Source organism: Arachis hypogaea, chromosome 18, assembly GCF_003086295.3.
Source record: "Arachis hypogaea cultivar Tifrunner chromosome 18, arahy.Tifrunner.gnm2.J5K5, whole genome shotgun sequence".
NCBI classification, from domain to species: Eukaryota; Viridiplantae; Streptophyta; class Magnoliopsida; order Fabales; family Fabaceae; genus Arachis; species Arachis hypogaea.
This window is the reverse complement of record NC_092053.1, coordinates 107,374,887-107,391,362: the sequence shown is the minus strand read 5'-3', so window position 1 is coordinate 107,391,362 and position 16,476 is coordinate 107,374,887. Positions and strand designations below refer to the sequence as shown.

The 16,476-nt window shown below is 31.1% G+C and overlaps 1 protein-coding gene and 1 long non-coding RNA gene across 2 annotated transcripts; one reads left to right on the top strand and one right to left on the bottom strand.

The window, feature by feature from the left end:
• The first annotated feature begins 1,497 nt into the window (after positions 1–1,497).
• On the top strand, positions 1,498–11,994 carry LOC112771824 (hypothetical protein At1g04090). The gene is made up of 4 exons (XM_025816644.3): positions 1,498–1,911; positions 9,030–9,128; positions 9,804–10,152; positions 10,696–11,994. The coding sequence occupies exons 1-4, from the start codon at positions 1,764–1,766 to the stop codon at positions 11,903–11,905; spliced, it is 1,806 nt and encodes a 601-aa protein (XP_025672429.1). The 5' UTR covers positions 1,498–1,763; the 3' UTR covers positions 11,906–11,994.
• On the bottom strand, positions 7,086–7,866 carry LOC140181722 (uncharacterized). Its single transcript, XR_011876832.1, has 2 exons — positions 7,730–7,866; positions 7,086–7,395 (listed from the first exon to the last, which is right to left on the bottom strand). It is a non-coding gene; the product is annotated as an uncharacterized lncRNA (long non-coding RNA).
• Positions 11,995–16,476: the final 4,482 nt, after the last annotated feature.

The following is a 16,476-nucleotide window of genomic DNA, read 5'->3' as shown; positions in this document are numbered from 1 at the left end:
TGAGTCCGTTGGCCATTACACGCTTTGAGCCTTTTCGGGTGGTTCAAATTCCACTACACTAGTAAAAGTTAAATATACGTGATGTAATAGCAAAAATGTTTGCCTCAAATAAAGCCACACGAGGATTGAATCCTAGTAGAATTGCTAAATTAGTGTGTGTTAGTGTGTTGTATGACCAAAAAAAGAAAAACTTAAATTTTTTTTATAAAAATTGAATATAATTTTTTTGTGTATCAAATATATAGATCTCTACACTAGTAAAAAAATTTTTAGATAATTACCTCTCCACCCAACTCCAAAAAGAGTGGGCATAGTTCCAAAAAATAGCAGCAAAAACAGGACAATAATAATAAAAGAAAACATAAAATCAAGCATTAAACAATAAATTATCATAGATCATCTTATATCTTTTAATTCATCTTAGACTTGATATTTGCACTCATAATAAAGACAATGTTATTTCTATATCTCTATATGCACCATATTACAGGAAAAAAAATAACATAATCTACACTTCTTTCACACTAGTATAAATTTAAAATATATACAAATTAATGAGTTATTAAATTATATTTTTTATTAGTGTAAGAAAATATTTTTATTAATGTATGTTAATTTTTGCAAAATGTTACAGAATAAATCTTTATAATAAGTAATCATAATTCAAGAGTTTCATTAATAAAATTTGATTTTCATACAGATCAGAGATATAAGCTTTGTATCTTTACTTACATGCTTCGCATTCTTTTCTTATTTCCGAGTAATTGGATTGAATTGGTCATCAATAGAATCACTTTTAGTTAGTTTACAAATTAAACAATCGTACTCAATTGAGTAAAATCATTTTTCGTCTTCAATTCTCGGATAGGTCTCAGGTCTCAACAGTGAGCAAGCAACTCGGCAGGAATATTTGGTCAGTTGTTACTTGTTAGCAATTAATTCAAGGTCGTGCATTTCTAACTGCCAAATTAGCACTTGATAATTCTGCTGAAATTTATAAATTTCTCACTTGATAATTATGTTTATACTTTATACTATTTTTGTGTATATTTTTTATTGTAATTTTTTATCTTAACTTTTATCAATGATTTTTAATTTAAAAATCAAATATATAAAAAAATATACACAAAAATAATAAATATAGTATTCTTATTTTCCTTTTATCCTAAGCTACATTTATTGTGCCACTCTTTTGTACCATCCCTAACCAATATACCAATGTCACTCCAATACGTATTCTTCATCAATAAAGACAGCATAGTGGGACGGTGGGAAACAGAAAGAAAGAAAGACTCACCATAAAAGCTAACATTTTTACCACTACATTATATCGTTAAGAAATTGAACATAGAAGAGCAAAAAGTAAAAAAAAGGATCAAACAGGAGGGAAAAATTAATTAATTAAATAATCAAATAACAATAATACTGAACTTTTTTCCATTACCCTTCTTAATTTTTTTTTATATATAAAAAGGGTGACACATAACCATTAGCCACGAGTCAAACAACAAAATATAAATTAAGGGTCCAATTCCAAAAGGCAGAAAGTGAATCCATTCCAAACCCAATTCTTTATATTGCAACTGTTTGAAAGCATTATTGGGGTACCAACCTGAACCAAATTAATTTGTCTCTATATTATTATTGTTATTTTGAGGGTGAAGTGCTACCAGCCACATTGCAAAAGGAAAGGATACTTTTCAAAGGAGGAGAGGTTCACAAGAAGGTGACTTTCTTTGTATCTTTCATTGAGATCTGGAGTTATGTGGGAAGGACCAAACTATCCAATGAGTGGTGTCAAATATGAGAGTGGTGGTGTTGTTTTCATGCTGTTTTTTCTTTGGACAACATTAACAACAATAACTCGAGCAATGGAGGTACCTAAGATTACTCAAAGGTTCCATTTTCCAGGTATGTTTCTCAATTCCCAATTCTCAAACATTATCATTTTTATTTTATCTATTTATCTTCTATATTTTGCTTCTTCCTTATCTTGGAGTTTGCCATTATTGTTGTTGTTGCTGCTGTTTCCATGTTTAATTTAGTATTTAGATCTCTGCATAAAAAAAGAGTATTTGTTTCTATGAGTAGTGATGAATAGCTGGCATGTATGTTACTTTGGTAATGGTGGTTAGGAAAATGGTGATTGTGAAGGCGCAGGCAATAATGGATATCAACATCAACATAAGATATTAAGATTTTTAGCACTGGTTAGTGCTTACTCTTTTGCTTGTTTTTCAGTAACCATTAAGAGTAATTACTCATCTTAACAAAATAATAAAATAAAAACACGTTTTTTTTTTTTTTTTTTTTTTGCTAAAAGGATGTGGGAGGAAGAGTTCACCCTTAAAGAAGTTATTAAGATTCGAATCCCAACCTAAGGGGTAAAAATTTAGCCTACTTTTCTTAGGCTTCTCCCTTTTAATTTAGAAAATAAAAAACAAAAATGCAAACATAATCAACAATAAATTGTATGAATATTTATGTATATTAATAAAGCTATTGGATTACAGTTGGAATATTCACTTATTTAGGAGAGAATTTCTTTGGAATGCAATTTATTTCTTTTTTTTTTCCTTCTTGTTTCTTATTTCTTAATTTGTGTATAACATTATAGAATTTCTTTTCATATCGAGGACATTTTACAGTACTTTTCTTTAAATGTTTTAATGTTAAAGGGATTTAAATTGAATATAATTAAGAAAAAAAGTGCTAATACTTTATGCTAATGTTCTTTCGTTTCTTTTCTTTTGTTTGTTTGTTTGTTTATTTAATTATTTACTTTTTTAGTAAAGAGCGGGTAGGCCCACTATCCATCTTATATTATACTTATATATCTTATTAATTTTTTTTTTGGTGGTGTCTTATCCTATTGTTTCTAGTATATCATTTGGGCCGTGTCTTCTGTTGTTGTTAGTTTTTTAAAAAAACTCATCTAATTTTATAATTTAGATAAATCATCATTTTAGCATTTCTCCAAATTTGGCATTCAAAAAATTATAAAAATTAATTAGTGGGTGAATTTGTCAAACTTTTATTATTTTTGAAAGACTATATAAGGTAGTATTTATTTGAAGAGATTAGAACTGACACTGGAGAACTAGAATTTAATATTGTGTTTAATGATCAAAGATAACAATTAAAATTTTAATTTTGTAATATAAAATTTCAGTCCTTTCAATATCTCTAGAAGGTATGAGACACTAAAAATTAAAATTTTTAAAGACGAATACTAAAATTTTAATAATATTTTTTAAAAAAAAAACATATCTTCATTTAACTTTTTAAAATTTTAAATTTATCTCTTAATCTCTATATATCTTAAATTAAACAAAAATTTAGACATATCTCATTTTAGTATATTTAGTCTCAATGTTTCAGTTTCATTCTTTATTTCAAATGCAATCTAAATATCTTTTCTTTTTATTATTATTTTGTAAATACTAAAATTTTTAGATATAAAAATAATTATTTACTTTAATAATCTAAGATGCACGAACACTGATATAAACATAATACTCAACATGATATCTAAAATAGACATAATAAATCAGAAAAAGTGTCTATGTTTTATCCACCCTAATCCAATTTATATATGTTTTTTTATGATTAAACAGAAAAAAAAAAAAATAGAGACAAAAGTACAAAACCAAATGAATTGGTTAGGTTCATATCTAAATTTATAAGATGTTGAAGCTCCCTCCATGGATGACTCCAATTCGAATGAATGTCCGCGCCAAAAGCAGCTGCTTCAACCATACGATCTGCAACACTATTTGTATTCCTCTGAATTAAAAGAATAAAGACTCTCTAATTCCAATTCATAATCTCTTGTATATGCTTTGCCAAATCCCATTCTGGAATATCCTTACCAAGCATTCTTTGGTTTACCAAGAAAAGAGCTTTTAAATAGTCTGTTTCACAAATAACCTCACGAAATCCACTATTCCAAACTAGAAGTAAACCTCTCCAAATTGCATACAATTCAGCAAAAAGAATACTGCACACTTCGACTTTCCCAGTGTAACCTTTCAACCAACATCCATCAGAATTGCGAATGATACAACCAAAACCAGCATAGCTAAAAGGGGCAAAACAACTAGCATCACAATTCAATTTAACAGAATGAACTGGAGGTGGAACCCAATGCAAACAAAGCGAAGGAGGAGACAAAGACTGATGCATAGCAGAAACTCCCTTACTGAACTACGAATCAAACTCACCACTTTACTAGCACTCCAAGAGTCATCTGTATTAAATAAGTCATAATTTCTGCTTCTCCAAATCCACTAGATGGTTGAAAAGAAAAGAAAAACATCTCAATTCCTTGCACCTCTGTATAGCCAATCACGTAAATCGGAGTTATTTGAATACAGGCCTAAAAGGTTCCAGACCTCCTTAGCACTAGGGCACTCCCAAAGACAATGAAGAATGGATTTAGAACCATTCTGATACTGATGACAAGTGCTCGATAAAACTAAACCACGATCCAAACGAAACTCTACCGTAGGAAATAGCGTTATGAAGATTGAACCAAATCAAGAATTTGTACTTCTCACGAATATACAGTGACATTTTTAGAACAAAAAACTTTAAATTTTTTAAGATTTACTTTGATGCTAAATACCTTATAAAAAATGTTAAGAGAATGCATGATCATTTAGATCTGATTCTTTGTAGTCTGATAGAAAAGTAACGAATCATTTGTAAATATCAAATAAAAAAATTTTAGACTATTTTTAGTGACAAAAACTGATTTTTACACATCTTCAATCATCTTATAAAATATATAATAAACAAGTCTTTTCATACAAAGTCCAATTTATAGATATTTAAGATCAGACGAACTTAGGTTCTTTTAAGTTCAGCCGAATAAACCAATAATAATAATAATAATAATAATAATAATAATAATAATGCTGAAAAGCTAATGTGTCGACACAGCTAAAAGAATTTCAACTTTAAACCAGGCAGCACGTGCTACCTTTACAAATGTATCGCTGCCAAATAGTATAATTGCTCGATGTCAGATTGTTATTAGCTACTTTCTATGTTCATAGGGAAAAATAATTAATTAAGTTAATTTATTAAATTTTTTTTTGGTATAGTACTTTATTATATGCAACTTGTCTGGATGTTTATTGCTTTATTTAAGTTGCCATATGATTCTCTTTTTTGGGTAAAAATGACTCCTCCCTTTTTCTTTTGGTTGAAAAAATAAAAAATAAAAACTCCTTTATTAGCTTTCAATTTCAGGAATTATATATATAATTATTAAGAAAATCAAAAACATATTTGAAGTTGAGTGTTAATTATTAGAAATACTTTTATAGATAACATATAATTCATTTAAAAACAAAAATTATTTTTCATAATTGATTCATGTTGAAGAAATCAAAATTTGCAGATGTGATTAAAATTACTTTTTATTTTCATTTGTTTCAGAATTAAAAGTATATGTAAATTTTCAAAATAACCCATGCTATTACAAACCAAGGCAGAAGAATTTATTATACAAGGGCATAACGCCAAATAATAACTAAGATTGTTGAAATTTTTTATGTGATATATCTAAAAAGATATTTAACTAATAACGAACTGATGATGATATATGTAGTATCTTATCTATCATACATTTATAGCTTGACATAAAAAGAAAAAATTGAACTCATCTCCTTGGGTTAAAAAGTAAATGCGCACTTTCAGTTTCTACGAAGTTTATTGAAAAGAAAATGTTGCGCAACATTTTCTGAAATGCCATGAAATTAAATAATATATTTGGTTTAATATTTAAAATTTTTTTCAATGTAACTATATTAAAATTTAAAAATATCTTAAAATGATATTAAATAAAACATACATGTAAAAATAGGAATAGTTCTAATCCCATACTTCAAACAGTAGTTTGACAGCATAATATTAAATAAAACACATCAAATAAAGATATTTTAACATATTTTCTTTTCAAAATTTCTGATTTTCTTCATTTTTTTCGAAAAAAATTTTGAAAGTCTTCTAAAAGTGACAAAATATGAAGAGTATAAATTATGTACAAAAATGTACAAACTAAACATTTTTTGTGTGAATAAATTTTTCTAATTGTGAAATAAATTGTCATCCTATTCTATGATTGATTATGTAGCAACTGGGCATTGCATTCAACATTAAATTGGATTGGCATACGTGGCTATATGATTAGCATATTCCTTGCTTGATTATTATGCAAACAGGCACATTATTTGTGGCCCCATGTTTTGAAATTATTGAAACAAATTTGGTTAGATATCTAAGTTTTTTTTTTGGTTTACCCAAACGGTATCCCCCAACCCGACAGGTTGAAGACTAATCCGTCGCGAATCTGAGCTCCATTTAAGGGTCTGTCGCTGGCCAATGAGTTGCTGCATGCACAAGGCGGGGTTCGAACTCCCGACACTTGCTTAAGCGGACGAGTGAGCTGACCACTCGACCAACCCAAGTTGGTTGGTTAGATATCTAAGTAACTTAATCAATTAATTTTTTTTTTGGTGACTTACTTAATCAATTAATTTGGATTAGTCCAATGATTACTTTAACTGTTTCACTTTTTTTTTATTAAGTATCAAATATTTAAATTTTATTTTGTATATACATTAATTGATATAATCAGTAACAAACTTTTAAATAAAATTTAAATTTTTGACAGATTTATCCTTAATCAATCTAGTTGATAGATACTTTACGCAACTGAAAAAAAAAAAATCTAAGAAACTTAATCCAAGCCCCAAAGGACCAAATGCCTTATCTAGCCCCAAAGAAACTTATTCGGTTGGTTTCGCTGTCCAATTATAACTACATACATCATCAAGTGTTAGCTTAGACACATCTCTAGCTACATGGGCTTAAGAAAATAGTGGAAAAAATTAAAATCAAGCACAGTACATAACATCTAAAGATAAGTCTTGTTTCCTGATATGCCTAACAGATGAGACTTAAGGTTAAGACTATCTTATAGACTTATACTACACAAACAAGCTCTTGTTTGCTTTGACTCCACGGGATCATCATCATTCATCCAAGCTTTTGAAAGTAAATAAGTAATAATACAATACATTTAATTTTGATCTACTATTAATATAAAATAATTTTACATTTACACTCAATTACAAAATAAAAATAATTATATTTTACATTAATTATATAAATGATCATTCAAAAATACTAATGTGATTAGACTATGCAAAACATTTTACGTATTAAAATTAAACTCTAATATAATATATCATAAAAAAGAGTGGTTCTTAAAGTGAATAAATAGCTCTTTCGTCAACTTCAATCCGTTGCAATGCATCACAAGACCGTCTAGTTACAAAGATGAATACATTTATGAGACAACGAAAACCTATCACGTTGAAAAAACTTAAAAGGGAAAAAAAAAGCAACAAAAGTTAGCCTAAATTATCAATTCACAACATCTCAAATACTTCATTTTAATAACATAAAAAGAAAAAAAAAACATATTTGTAAATTCCAGAGTTCATTAATTCTAACATCAACATCTTACTTGTTTTAATCAGCCATTCATTTTCTGAATAGATACTGTTTCTAAGCTCTATGGCATCCAAAATTCATTTCAAAAATTCAAATACTAGTTTCTCGGACCATGTTGAAAATCTCAAATACTATTTTTCCAGAGATTTTCCAAATCTAACACAGAGAAATGTGAAAAACGAAACAAAATCTGAAAATTAACCTGTTAGAGTGAGTGTTAGAAGGATGAAGAAGGAAGAAGCCTATCTTCCTCGAATCCTTGCTGGATCCCGAAACTCACTGGATTCTTTACCCGCCGGTGCTTTGTCCTTGCGTGGTGTCTGCCGAGAACACTTTGTCGTAATTTGTCGTGTCGGGTTCTCGATTTTAGATCCTCAAAAAGTGAGAAGATTAGTAAAATAATAAAGTAAAGAGGAGTGATATGTAAACAATGACTATCTTGAATAATATAAACAACCACCAATCAAATAAAAATATACTATATTCTAATTTAATGCTATTAATTAAATTTAAGATTAATTTACTCTTTTAATCCTATTAATTTACATTGTTCAAAAATGTTGTTAGTTACTTCTACTTTTCCTAAAGTAAAAGGTTAATCACCATTGAATTTATAACTCCTATTATATGTAGGAAAAGTCTAAGAGACCAGCAGTTTTGTTGAATTTTGGCCAGCATGTAACCAGCAGAGAAAGATGAGTCATTGGATGAAATCTCACACCAATCTCACACCATTAAATCATCATTGATGGCTATTTGATGGCTACCAATCACAAAAGTTGCTGGCCCCTAGCATTACTCTTGTATGTATGTCATGCTATCTTAATTTAAGAGTAAACCTTTCACTTTATCACTTTATTAACTTTCTCACTTTAGAGGAGTTTGATCAGGGTGTGGGAAGCTCTGCTTCACCGCCTGAAGCCCAAAGGTTGAAGTCGTAGATGGAGTTTTGGTTGTGTTCTGCTTCAATTTTTCATTGAAGGTTGAACTTGATTTGAAAATAGAAAAGAGAGATTGGGATGTGATTCAAATTAATCGAAAAAAGCAACTCGCTGGGCGTAATTCTGGATTGAAAATCAAATTAATCTTTAGTTTAACTCATTTGTACAACTATAATTAGTATTTGCTAATTCTTGGATATAAAATTTGATGGTTACTTAGCAGTAGCAGCAACCCTTTACGGTCCAAAATAAATCACTAACAGTATATGCAAATTAACATCTCCCTTCATCTATAGGGAATTAAGGTAAACAAGACAAGCAAGTCCTTTTTTTATATAGTAACTTGGTGTATGAGTAAAGTTGATCAATATTTAATTGCAAGTTTATTCCAACATAACCAAACTATATATATACTGTTCTTTAGAGGAATATACTTGTAGTAAACTAGGCTGCTATCATATATAATAGACATATTCTCCTATTTACATATAGACACACTCAATCTTCTTTCTAAGACTCAAAGAATGGGAAATTTTCTCATAAAATGTACTTCTAATGCAGGAAATCCCTTCAAGAAAAAGCACTTTCCTCCTCCTCCTCCTCCTGTTCCCATTCAAAAGAAATTCAACCTTCCAGCAGCAGTACCTGTTTGGCCACCAGGTATATATTCATCTTATATTAATAATCATTTTTGTCTATCCTATTGAAATATGTTTGATTTAGGAGTGAAAGGTATTTTTAGCGCGAGTTTTTTTTTTCGAAGTAAAATTACGTATCCATTGAATTTTGTGTTCTTATTTTACTCTTGAGATTTTTTCACATAATGTTAGACTATATTTAATGAACTATACTAAGTGTATATTAAAAATAAGTTATCAAATTAGCTATTCATATAGAATACATATTATAATATAAAATATATATTAAAAATAAATTAAACAAGATATATATTCATATACAAATACATGATGACTAATTTTTAGTGTGCATGTACATTTTTTTTACATTTAATAAGTTTTTGGAAAAAGAAATTCATAACCATGAATTCTTTATTTTCAATATAACTTTTAAGCAGTTAAAATTAAAGAAATGCATGGTTGTAAGCACTCTTGAAACACGAATTAAACATGTTCTTAAAACATGCAAGAACTTCTGCAATTATTACCCCCTCTATATATAATCTACCTTATACACTACTACCTTAAACTTATGTAATTTGTCAAAAACTTCTCTTGAAATTGGGACACTTATATTTTATTCAATATTCGCACTTGCATTGTATTTGTATTTTATCATATGTCACATGCTATTGTTGAATTATTGTGTCACATGCAGGTAATGGTTTCTCAAAAGGAAGCATTGATCTTGGTGGGTTGGAAGTGTCTCAAATAACAACATTCAACAAAATATGGGCATCCCAGGAAGGTGGACCAGACAACCAAGGTGCCACAATTTTTGAGCCGTCAGGAATTCCACAAGGCTTCTCCATGTTGGGTAGTTACAGCCAACCAAACAATAAGGCCTTGTTTGGATGGGTCCTTGTGGCAAAAGATTTGTCCCCACCAAACACCATTAATGGAACATTAAAGAAACCGATTGATTACTCACTTATATGGACCAGTGAAAATCTTGGCATCAAACAAGACAGCAATGTCTATGTTTGGACACCAGCAGCTCCTGATGGGTAGGTACTAAGCTATTTTATATATTTGCATTACATATTCTTACTTTAAACTTTCTAAATTTGTGCTTTTTTTTTCTTTCTTAAATAAAATTTTGGACCTGTAATAAATATATGTTTTTTGGCTTTGGTCCATTTTTCGCTTTTGAGTCTTTGTAAAATATAAAATATTATTTTGATTCATATTCTTAATTTAACCAATCATGCTAGATATATACAAATATTCAGTCATCAAATCAGCAATCCATATAAAATACATATTAAAAATAAGTTAAATAACAGATATATTTATATCTAATACGTATTATTGATTTAATGACTAATTTTTTTTGTACATATAATAATTTTGTAATTTAATTTGTTAAATATTGATATCGAAGATCAAATTTTGGCATAAAAGAAATGGAGCAAATTATAATAAAGTGAAGAAAAATATTAGCAAATAAAAAATTACATATTTTTCCCATTAGATTGTGGTAATTATGTATCATATTATATTATATTGTATTGTATTTGAAGACTCATGTTTGTATTTGTACATAATAGGTACAAAGCTGTTGGGCATGTTGTGACAACTTCAGCGGACAAACCTGCCCTTAACAAAGTGATGTGTGTGAGGATAGACCTTACCGACCAATGTGAGAAGAATTCAGTGATCTGGAATGGTCCCAATGGCATAAATTTCTTTGAGGCAAGGCCAAGCAATAGAGGAACTCAATCTCCTAGCGTTCAAGTAGGAACATTTGTTGCACAATATGTTAATGCCACTGGCCCTCTAACAATTTCATGCCTTAAAAACACCAAAAGCATTGCATCATCAATGCCTAATGTGCAACAAATTGAGGCTATAGTTAAGGCTTATTCTCCAATTATGTACTTGCATCCTCATGAAGAATTCCTTCCTTCTTCAGTCAATTGGTTTTTCTCAAATGGAGCATTGCTATTCACAAGAGGGAACGAGTCGAATCCGGTGGCAATAGCGCAGAATGGAACCAACCTACCTCAGGATCCGAACAATGATGGTGCGTTCTGGCTTGACCTTCCGGCCGACGCAGCCAACAAAGATAGGGTGAAGAAGGGAAATTTGGAAAGTGCAAGAAGCTACATACATGTGAAACCAATGCTTGGTGGAACTTTTAGTGACATTGCAATGTGGGTGTTCTACCCATTCAATGGGCCTGCAAGGGCAAAAGTGGATTTCTTTAACATTAACTTGGGGAAAATAGGTGAACATGTTGGTGATTGGGAGCATGTTACATTAAGGGTAAGCAATTTCAATGGAGAATTATGGCAAATGTATTTCTCACAACATAGTCATGGTCAATGGGTTGAAGCCTCACAACTTGAGTTCCAAAGTGGGAACAATAATAACAAGCCTGTGGTTTATTCTTCTTTGCATGGACACGCATCTTACCCACACGCTGGCCTTGTTTTGCAAGGAACAAGTAATATTGGTGTGAGGAATGATACTGATTCAAGTAACATTGTCATGGATTTGGGGTTACATGACTTGGTTTCTGCTGAGTATTTGGGTTCTCAAGTTGTGGAACCTCCATGGCTTAACTATTTTAGAGAATGGGGTCCAAAAGTTGATTATGACATTGATGATGAGTTGAAGAAAGTGGCTAAAGCATTGCCTGGGAGGTTGAGATCTCTTTTAGACAAGGTTGTGAAGAGTTTGCCAAGTGAAGTGTTAGGAGAAGAAGGGCCAACTGGTCCTAAGGTGAAGAATAATTGGAATGGAGATGAGGTTTAGATATTATATATTCTAGTACACATGTATACCTCGCTTCCTAATTCTTTTAAAGCTCCAATATTGATCTATAACAAATTTATTGCATTTAATTTGTCATTTTGGAACTTTTTGTTTTTAGCATGGTTCTGAGAACCAAATCGTGGGCTAATTTAGTTGGGTTATCTAGGAATCAATTATGTGGTCACCGTTGATCTAGTTTAACGTAAAAATTAGTTGATAGTGAATCAATTCAAAAATTGGTAAATTCATTGAACTAGTCTGGTTTTTACTAAAAAATCAATTTAAAAAGTTAATGATTTTTTTTAGAAAAAATATTATTTTATTTTATTATATTTAATTTAATTCCGATTGAATCTCTAAATTTTTTAATTTATAACTTCACTGATTCAATGTCCGATTCAATTATTTTACAACTAACTATGGTTGAATATAGAGAGAATACTATGTGTAATATATGTTTCTGCAAAAGTATCTGTTAGAATTTGGTGAATTTAATTATGATTAAGATAATGACTAAACATTATTGAATTAATTATTTGTGTGATATATTTGGTTTAGTGTACAAAAAATTAATTTAATTAAAGCTAGCCCAAGAAGTTATTACCCAAACCCAAAAGCACACACAATGGTCCAAGGAAATAACTCTGCTACCATAACAATTCCTTCCATCAAAAACAATCAAGTCTCTAGTCAAATGAAGGAAATCAAATCTAGCTCAAATAAAGATCCAAGTCCAATTCAGTGGTAACACCCAAATCCATCTCACTTCAACCAAGTCACTAATCGGTTAAATAAATTGAAATTCATTTAAAACATTTTTTTTCACCCACTGAACCAAATTCTCTCTTTTTTCTCTTCCTTTTCTTTCCTATCACATCACTCTCTATACCAAGAAGAAAGAAAAAGGAAACCTCTGGAGCTAGGACAAAGAGAAAAACGAAAAGCTTTTTTCCATTCTCAAGCAAGAAGAAAAAGAAAAACGGGCTACAACAAGAGAGAAGATCTCAATGAACAGAGGATCACAAAAAGGTGATTTTTTCATTTGTGCTTCAACAAAAAATCGTAAAAAAATTCTCTATGTTTCAAGCACCATTCAAGAAACTATGAAAATAGTGAAGTCAAAAGTGTTAAGTGGTTAATCAACAGTCAAGAAATAAACTTGGGTCCAAAGCAAAGATCAATGGCCCAGATTCAAGAAGCTTGAAGAAAAAGATTGAAAGAGAAAGGTACGGGTTGCATATCAATGCCTTAGTCCGCTCTCTCTCCTTTGACCACGCCACTGTGGATTCTGATCGTTGGAGAAGAAGACAAACCAAGTGCTGAAGAAGGTTCAAGCCCTAAAATCTTCACTCCTCTATAACAGGGGTGAAAGGCCAAGGATTAAAAAAAGAAAGGAAGAGCACTAGTTTCAGTATTCATAGCTCCCTGAGTTATTTTTGTTCTTCTCCTTAATGATTTTCACTTTGTAGTTTTTTTTCTCAGTTTAGTCTATTTGAGTTTCATTGAAAAAAAGGCAAACATGGTGAGGTTTGTAAGAAAATGTCAATGAGTGAAAAAAGGAAGAGAGCTAAGCTTGGAGAAAAAGCCTAAGTTATTTCAGAAATCCTTTGTTAGTATTTCTGTTTTGTGTCATGATCCTAAGGGAATTTTCTTACAAGTTGGGTTAGCACTTTACAGTTGAAAGTTAGGGTGAGTCCTAGTCAAGTCCAAGTTGGGTTAGGATCTGAACTTGTCCCAGATAGGATTGGGGTATATCTTAGGGAGAATTGGTGATTGTAATCTGTTCAAAAGATAGTGAAATTCTATCATTGTTGTGATGGAGACTGGATGTAGCCTATATTACACTGAATAGCCGAACCAGGATACATCTGTGTGTCACTCTCTACTCTCTTCTCTATTACTGGTTCTACTACATAGGAGACAAAAATAAAGTATCTCCTGATTTCTCTACTCAGCAACGTTTCACTGTTACTATTCTTTCAAGCAACTCTGTTCTGGCTCTTACCGTGTCAGGAGACAAAATCAAAGTATCTCTTGTATTATCTTAGCTAAAAGAAAAGTTACAAGTAAAGTTAAAAAAGAGGCCAAGATTCAACCCCTTTCTCTTAGCCACTGATTACCATCAATTGGTATTAGAGCTTGGTCTCACAGAGATCAAGCTTTGCAGCTTGGAGGAAAGATCCTAATGGCAAACAACAACGGTTCCAACACGGTGGCATATACTCTGATAGAAGGACAATCAAACAACAGACCTCCATTCTTCAATGGTAAAAACTACAATGATTGGAAATAAAGAATGAAGATCTTTGTTCAATCGGTGGACTATAATCTATGGAAGATAATAATGAACGGTCCACAACTCCCTATAAAGATTGGTGCTGATGGGATTGTCACTCCCAAGACCGAACCTGAATGAAATGAAGATGACAAGAAGAAGGTGAAACTCAATGCCAAAGCTATCAATATGCTAAACTATGCAATCAGCTTCGAGGAATACCGAAAAGTTTCAAGATGCAAAACAACAAAGGAGATATGGGATAAGCTCCAAGTCACACATGAAGGCACTACTCAAGTCAAACAAACCAGAATTGACATGTTGTGTAAAAAATAAAAGTATTCTCTATGAAAGAAGGAGAGTCCGTTGATGATATGTTTGAAAGGTTCTCTATCATCATCAACGGCTTAGATGCTATGGGGATTACACACTTTGAACAAGTGCTAGTGAGAAAGGTCCTAAGGAGTCTAACGATAGAGTGGGAAACTAAGGTTATAGTCATATCTGAGAGTGGTAACCTTAGTCAAATGACTTGCGATGAACTGAGAGGAAAATTACTTGCTTATGAGATCACTCACTTAAAAAATGATGCAAAAAAAAAGAGTGGCTCTCAAATCATGTACTGAGTCAATGGGTGATGAATTCAATGATAATTTATCAGATGACAAATTTGTGCTTTTTGCCAGAAAACTCAGGAGAATGATAAAACTAAGAGGAAGAAGCAAGGGAAGCAACTCAAGAGGACCAAAGAAGGACCTAAGCAAGGTCATTTGCCACAACTGTAAAGAACTGAAACACTACAAATATGATTGTCCAAAATTGAAGAAACAAGACAAGTCCCAAAAAGATAAGAAGAAGGGGCTTATGGCCTCTTGGGAAGATCTGGAGAATGATTCCGATGAAGATGAAGATTCAGACAACAGCTCTCAAGCCTGCTTTATGGCTGACCACAGCCAACCTGATGAGGTAATTTTTATTGAGCTTTCTAGTAAAGACCTTCATCTCATGATTGATCATCTCACTGAAAAATTAAGAACTTTTCTGAACCAATGTCATGAAATTGAAAATGAAAATGACATCCTAAAGGCTGAAAATGCTTTCCTCAAAAGAAAAACTAAGGGAAGCCGAAACCACTATTGATCTCAAGAGGCTTAAGGCTAAACTTAAAGGTTGTGAAAAATAGCACTTTGTTATTGCATACTTGAATTGTTTTGAAGAGAATGAACGGTTACATAAATAGGTTAAAGGTTTAAAACAAGATCTAGCAAAATTTGCTCAAAGTTCTGAAAATTTGGATAAATTGTTAGCTAGTCAAAGACCTCTTTATGAAAAAGCTGGTTTGGATTATTGTGAAAAATTAAAATTTATTTTAAAAGTTCACAATTTTAAAATGTGGCATCCACTTCTAAAGACACAAGATTTTAAAACCCAAATCACCTTTAAAAATCAGCAACTAATAAATTCTGTCACATATGCAATAAAAATGGTCATTTTCCTATTCCATGTTTCATTTTTGAAAGAAAGATTAGTGATAAAGTTTTCAAAATAGTTGGCAAATACAATGTACTGAGTCCGCAAAGATGGTTTAACATTAAAGGATCCAAAAAGATTTGGATACCTAAGGTCACTTAAGAGCTTTGTACAGTTTTGCCTAGCATCCAAAAATAAGGATGACATGTGGTACTTGGATAGTGGATGCTCTAGGAATATGATTGAAAAGTCTACGTTCTTCATCAAGCTTGATAAATACGATGGAGGCTTTATAACTTTCGGTGATAATAGTAAAGGAAAAATTGTGGCCATAGGTAAAGTTGGTAAGGGTTTCTCTTCTTTCATTAATGATGTATTTTTAGTTGACAGATTGAAACACAATCTTCTGAGCATTAGTCAATTATGTGACTTAGGATATTTGATTATCTTTATGAAATTGGAATGCTTAGTTGTGTGTGAGAAATCCGGTAAAATTTTGTTTGAAGCTAAAAGGTGTAACAATGTTTATGGACTTACTTTAGAGAACTAAAAGAACAAAATGTAGCGTGTTTCACTTCTATGGACTCCGAAAAATGGCTATGGCATAAGAAATTAGGATATGCAAACATGTTTCAAATTTCTAAACTTGTAAAGAAAAATTTGGTTAGAGGTTTTCCTAACATAAAATTTGACAAAGACATCACTTGTGATGCTTGTCAATTGGGCAAACAAACTAAACTTCTTTTAAGCCCAAGGATGACATCTCAACTAAAAGGCCATTGGAAATACTACACATTGATCTTTTTGGTCCTACTAGAACTCAAAA

What these genes read in the sequence shown, in the direction of transcription:
- LOC112771824 (XM_025816644.3), top strand. Translation starts at nt 1,764, where the DNA reads ATGTGGGAAGGACCAAACTATCCAATGAGTGGTGTCAAATATGAGAGT. An exon ending in TCAAAGGTTCCATTTTCCAG is followed by an intron (nt 1,912 to 9,029) that starts GTATGTTTCTCA and finishes CTTCTAATGCAG; the next exon opens with GAAATCCCTTCAAGAAAAAG. An exon ending in ACACCAGCAGCTCCTGATGG is followed by an intron (nt 10,153 to 10,695) that starts GTAGGTACTAAG and finishes TGTACATAATAG; the next exon opens with GTACAAAGCTGTTGGGCATG.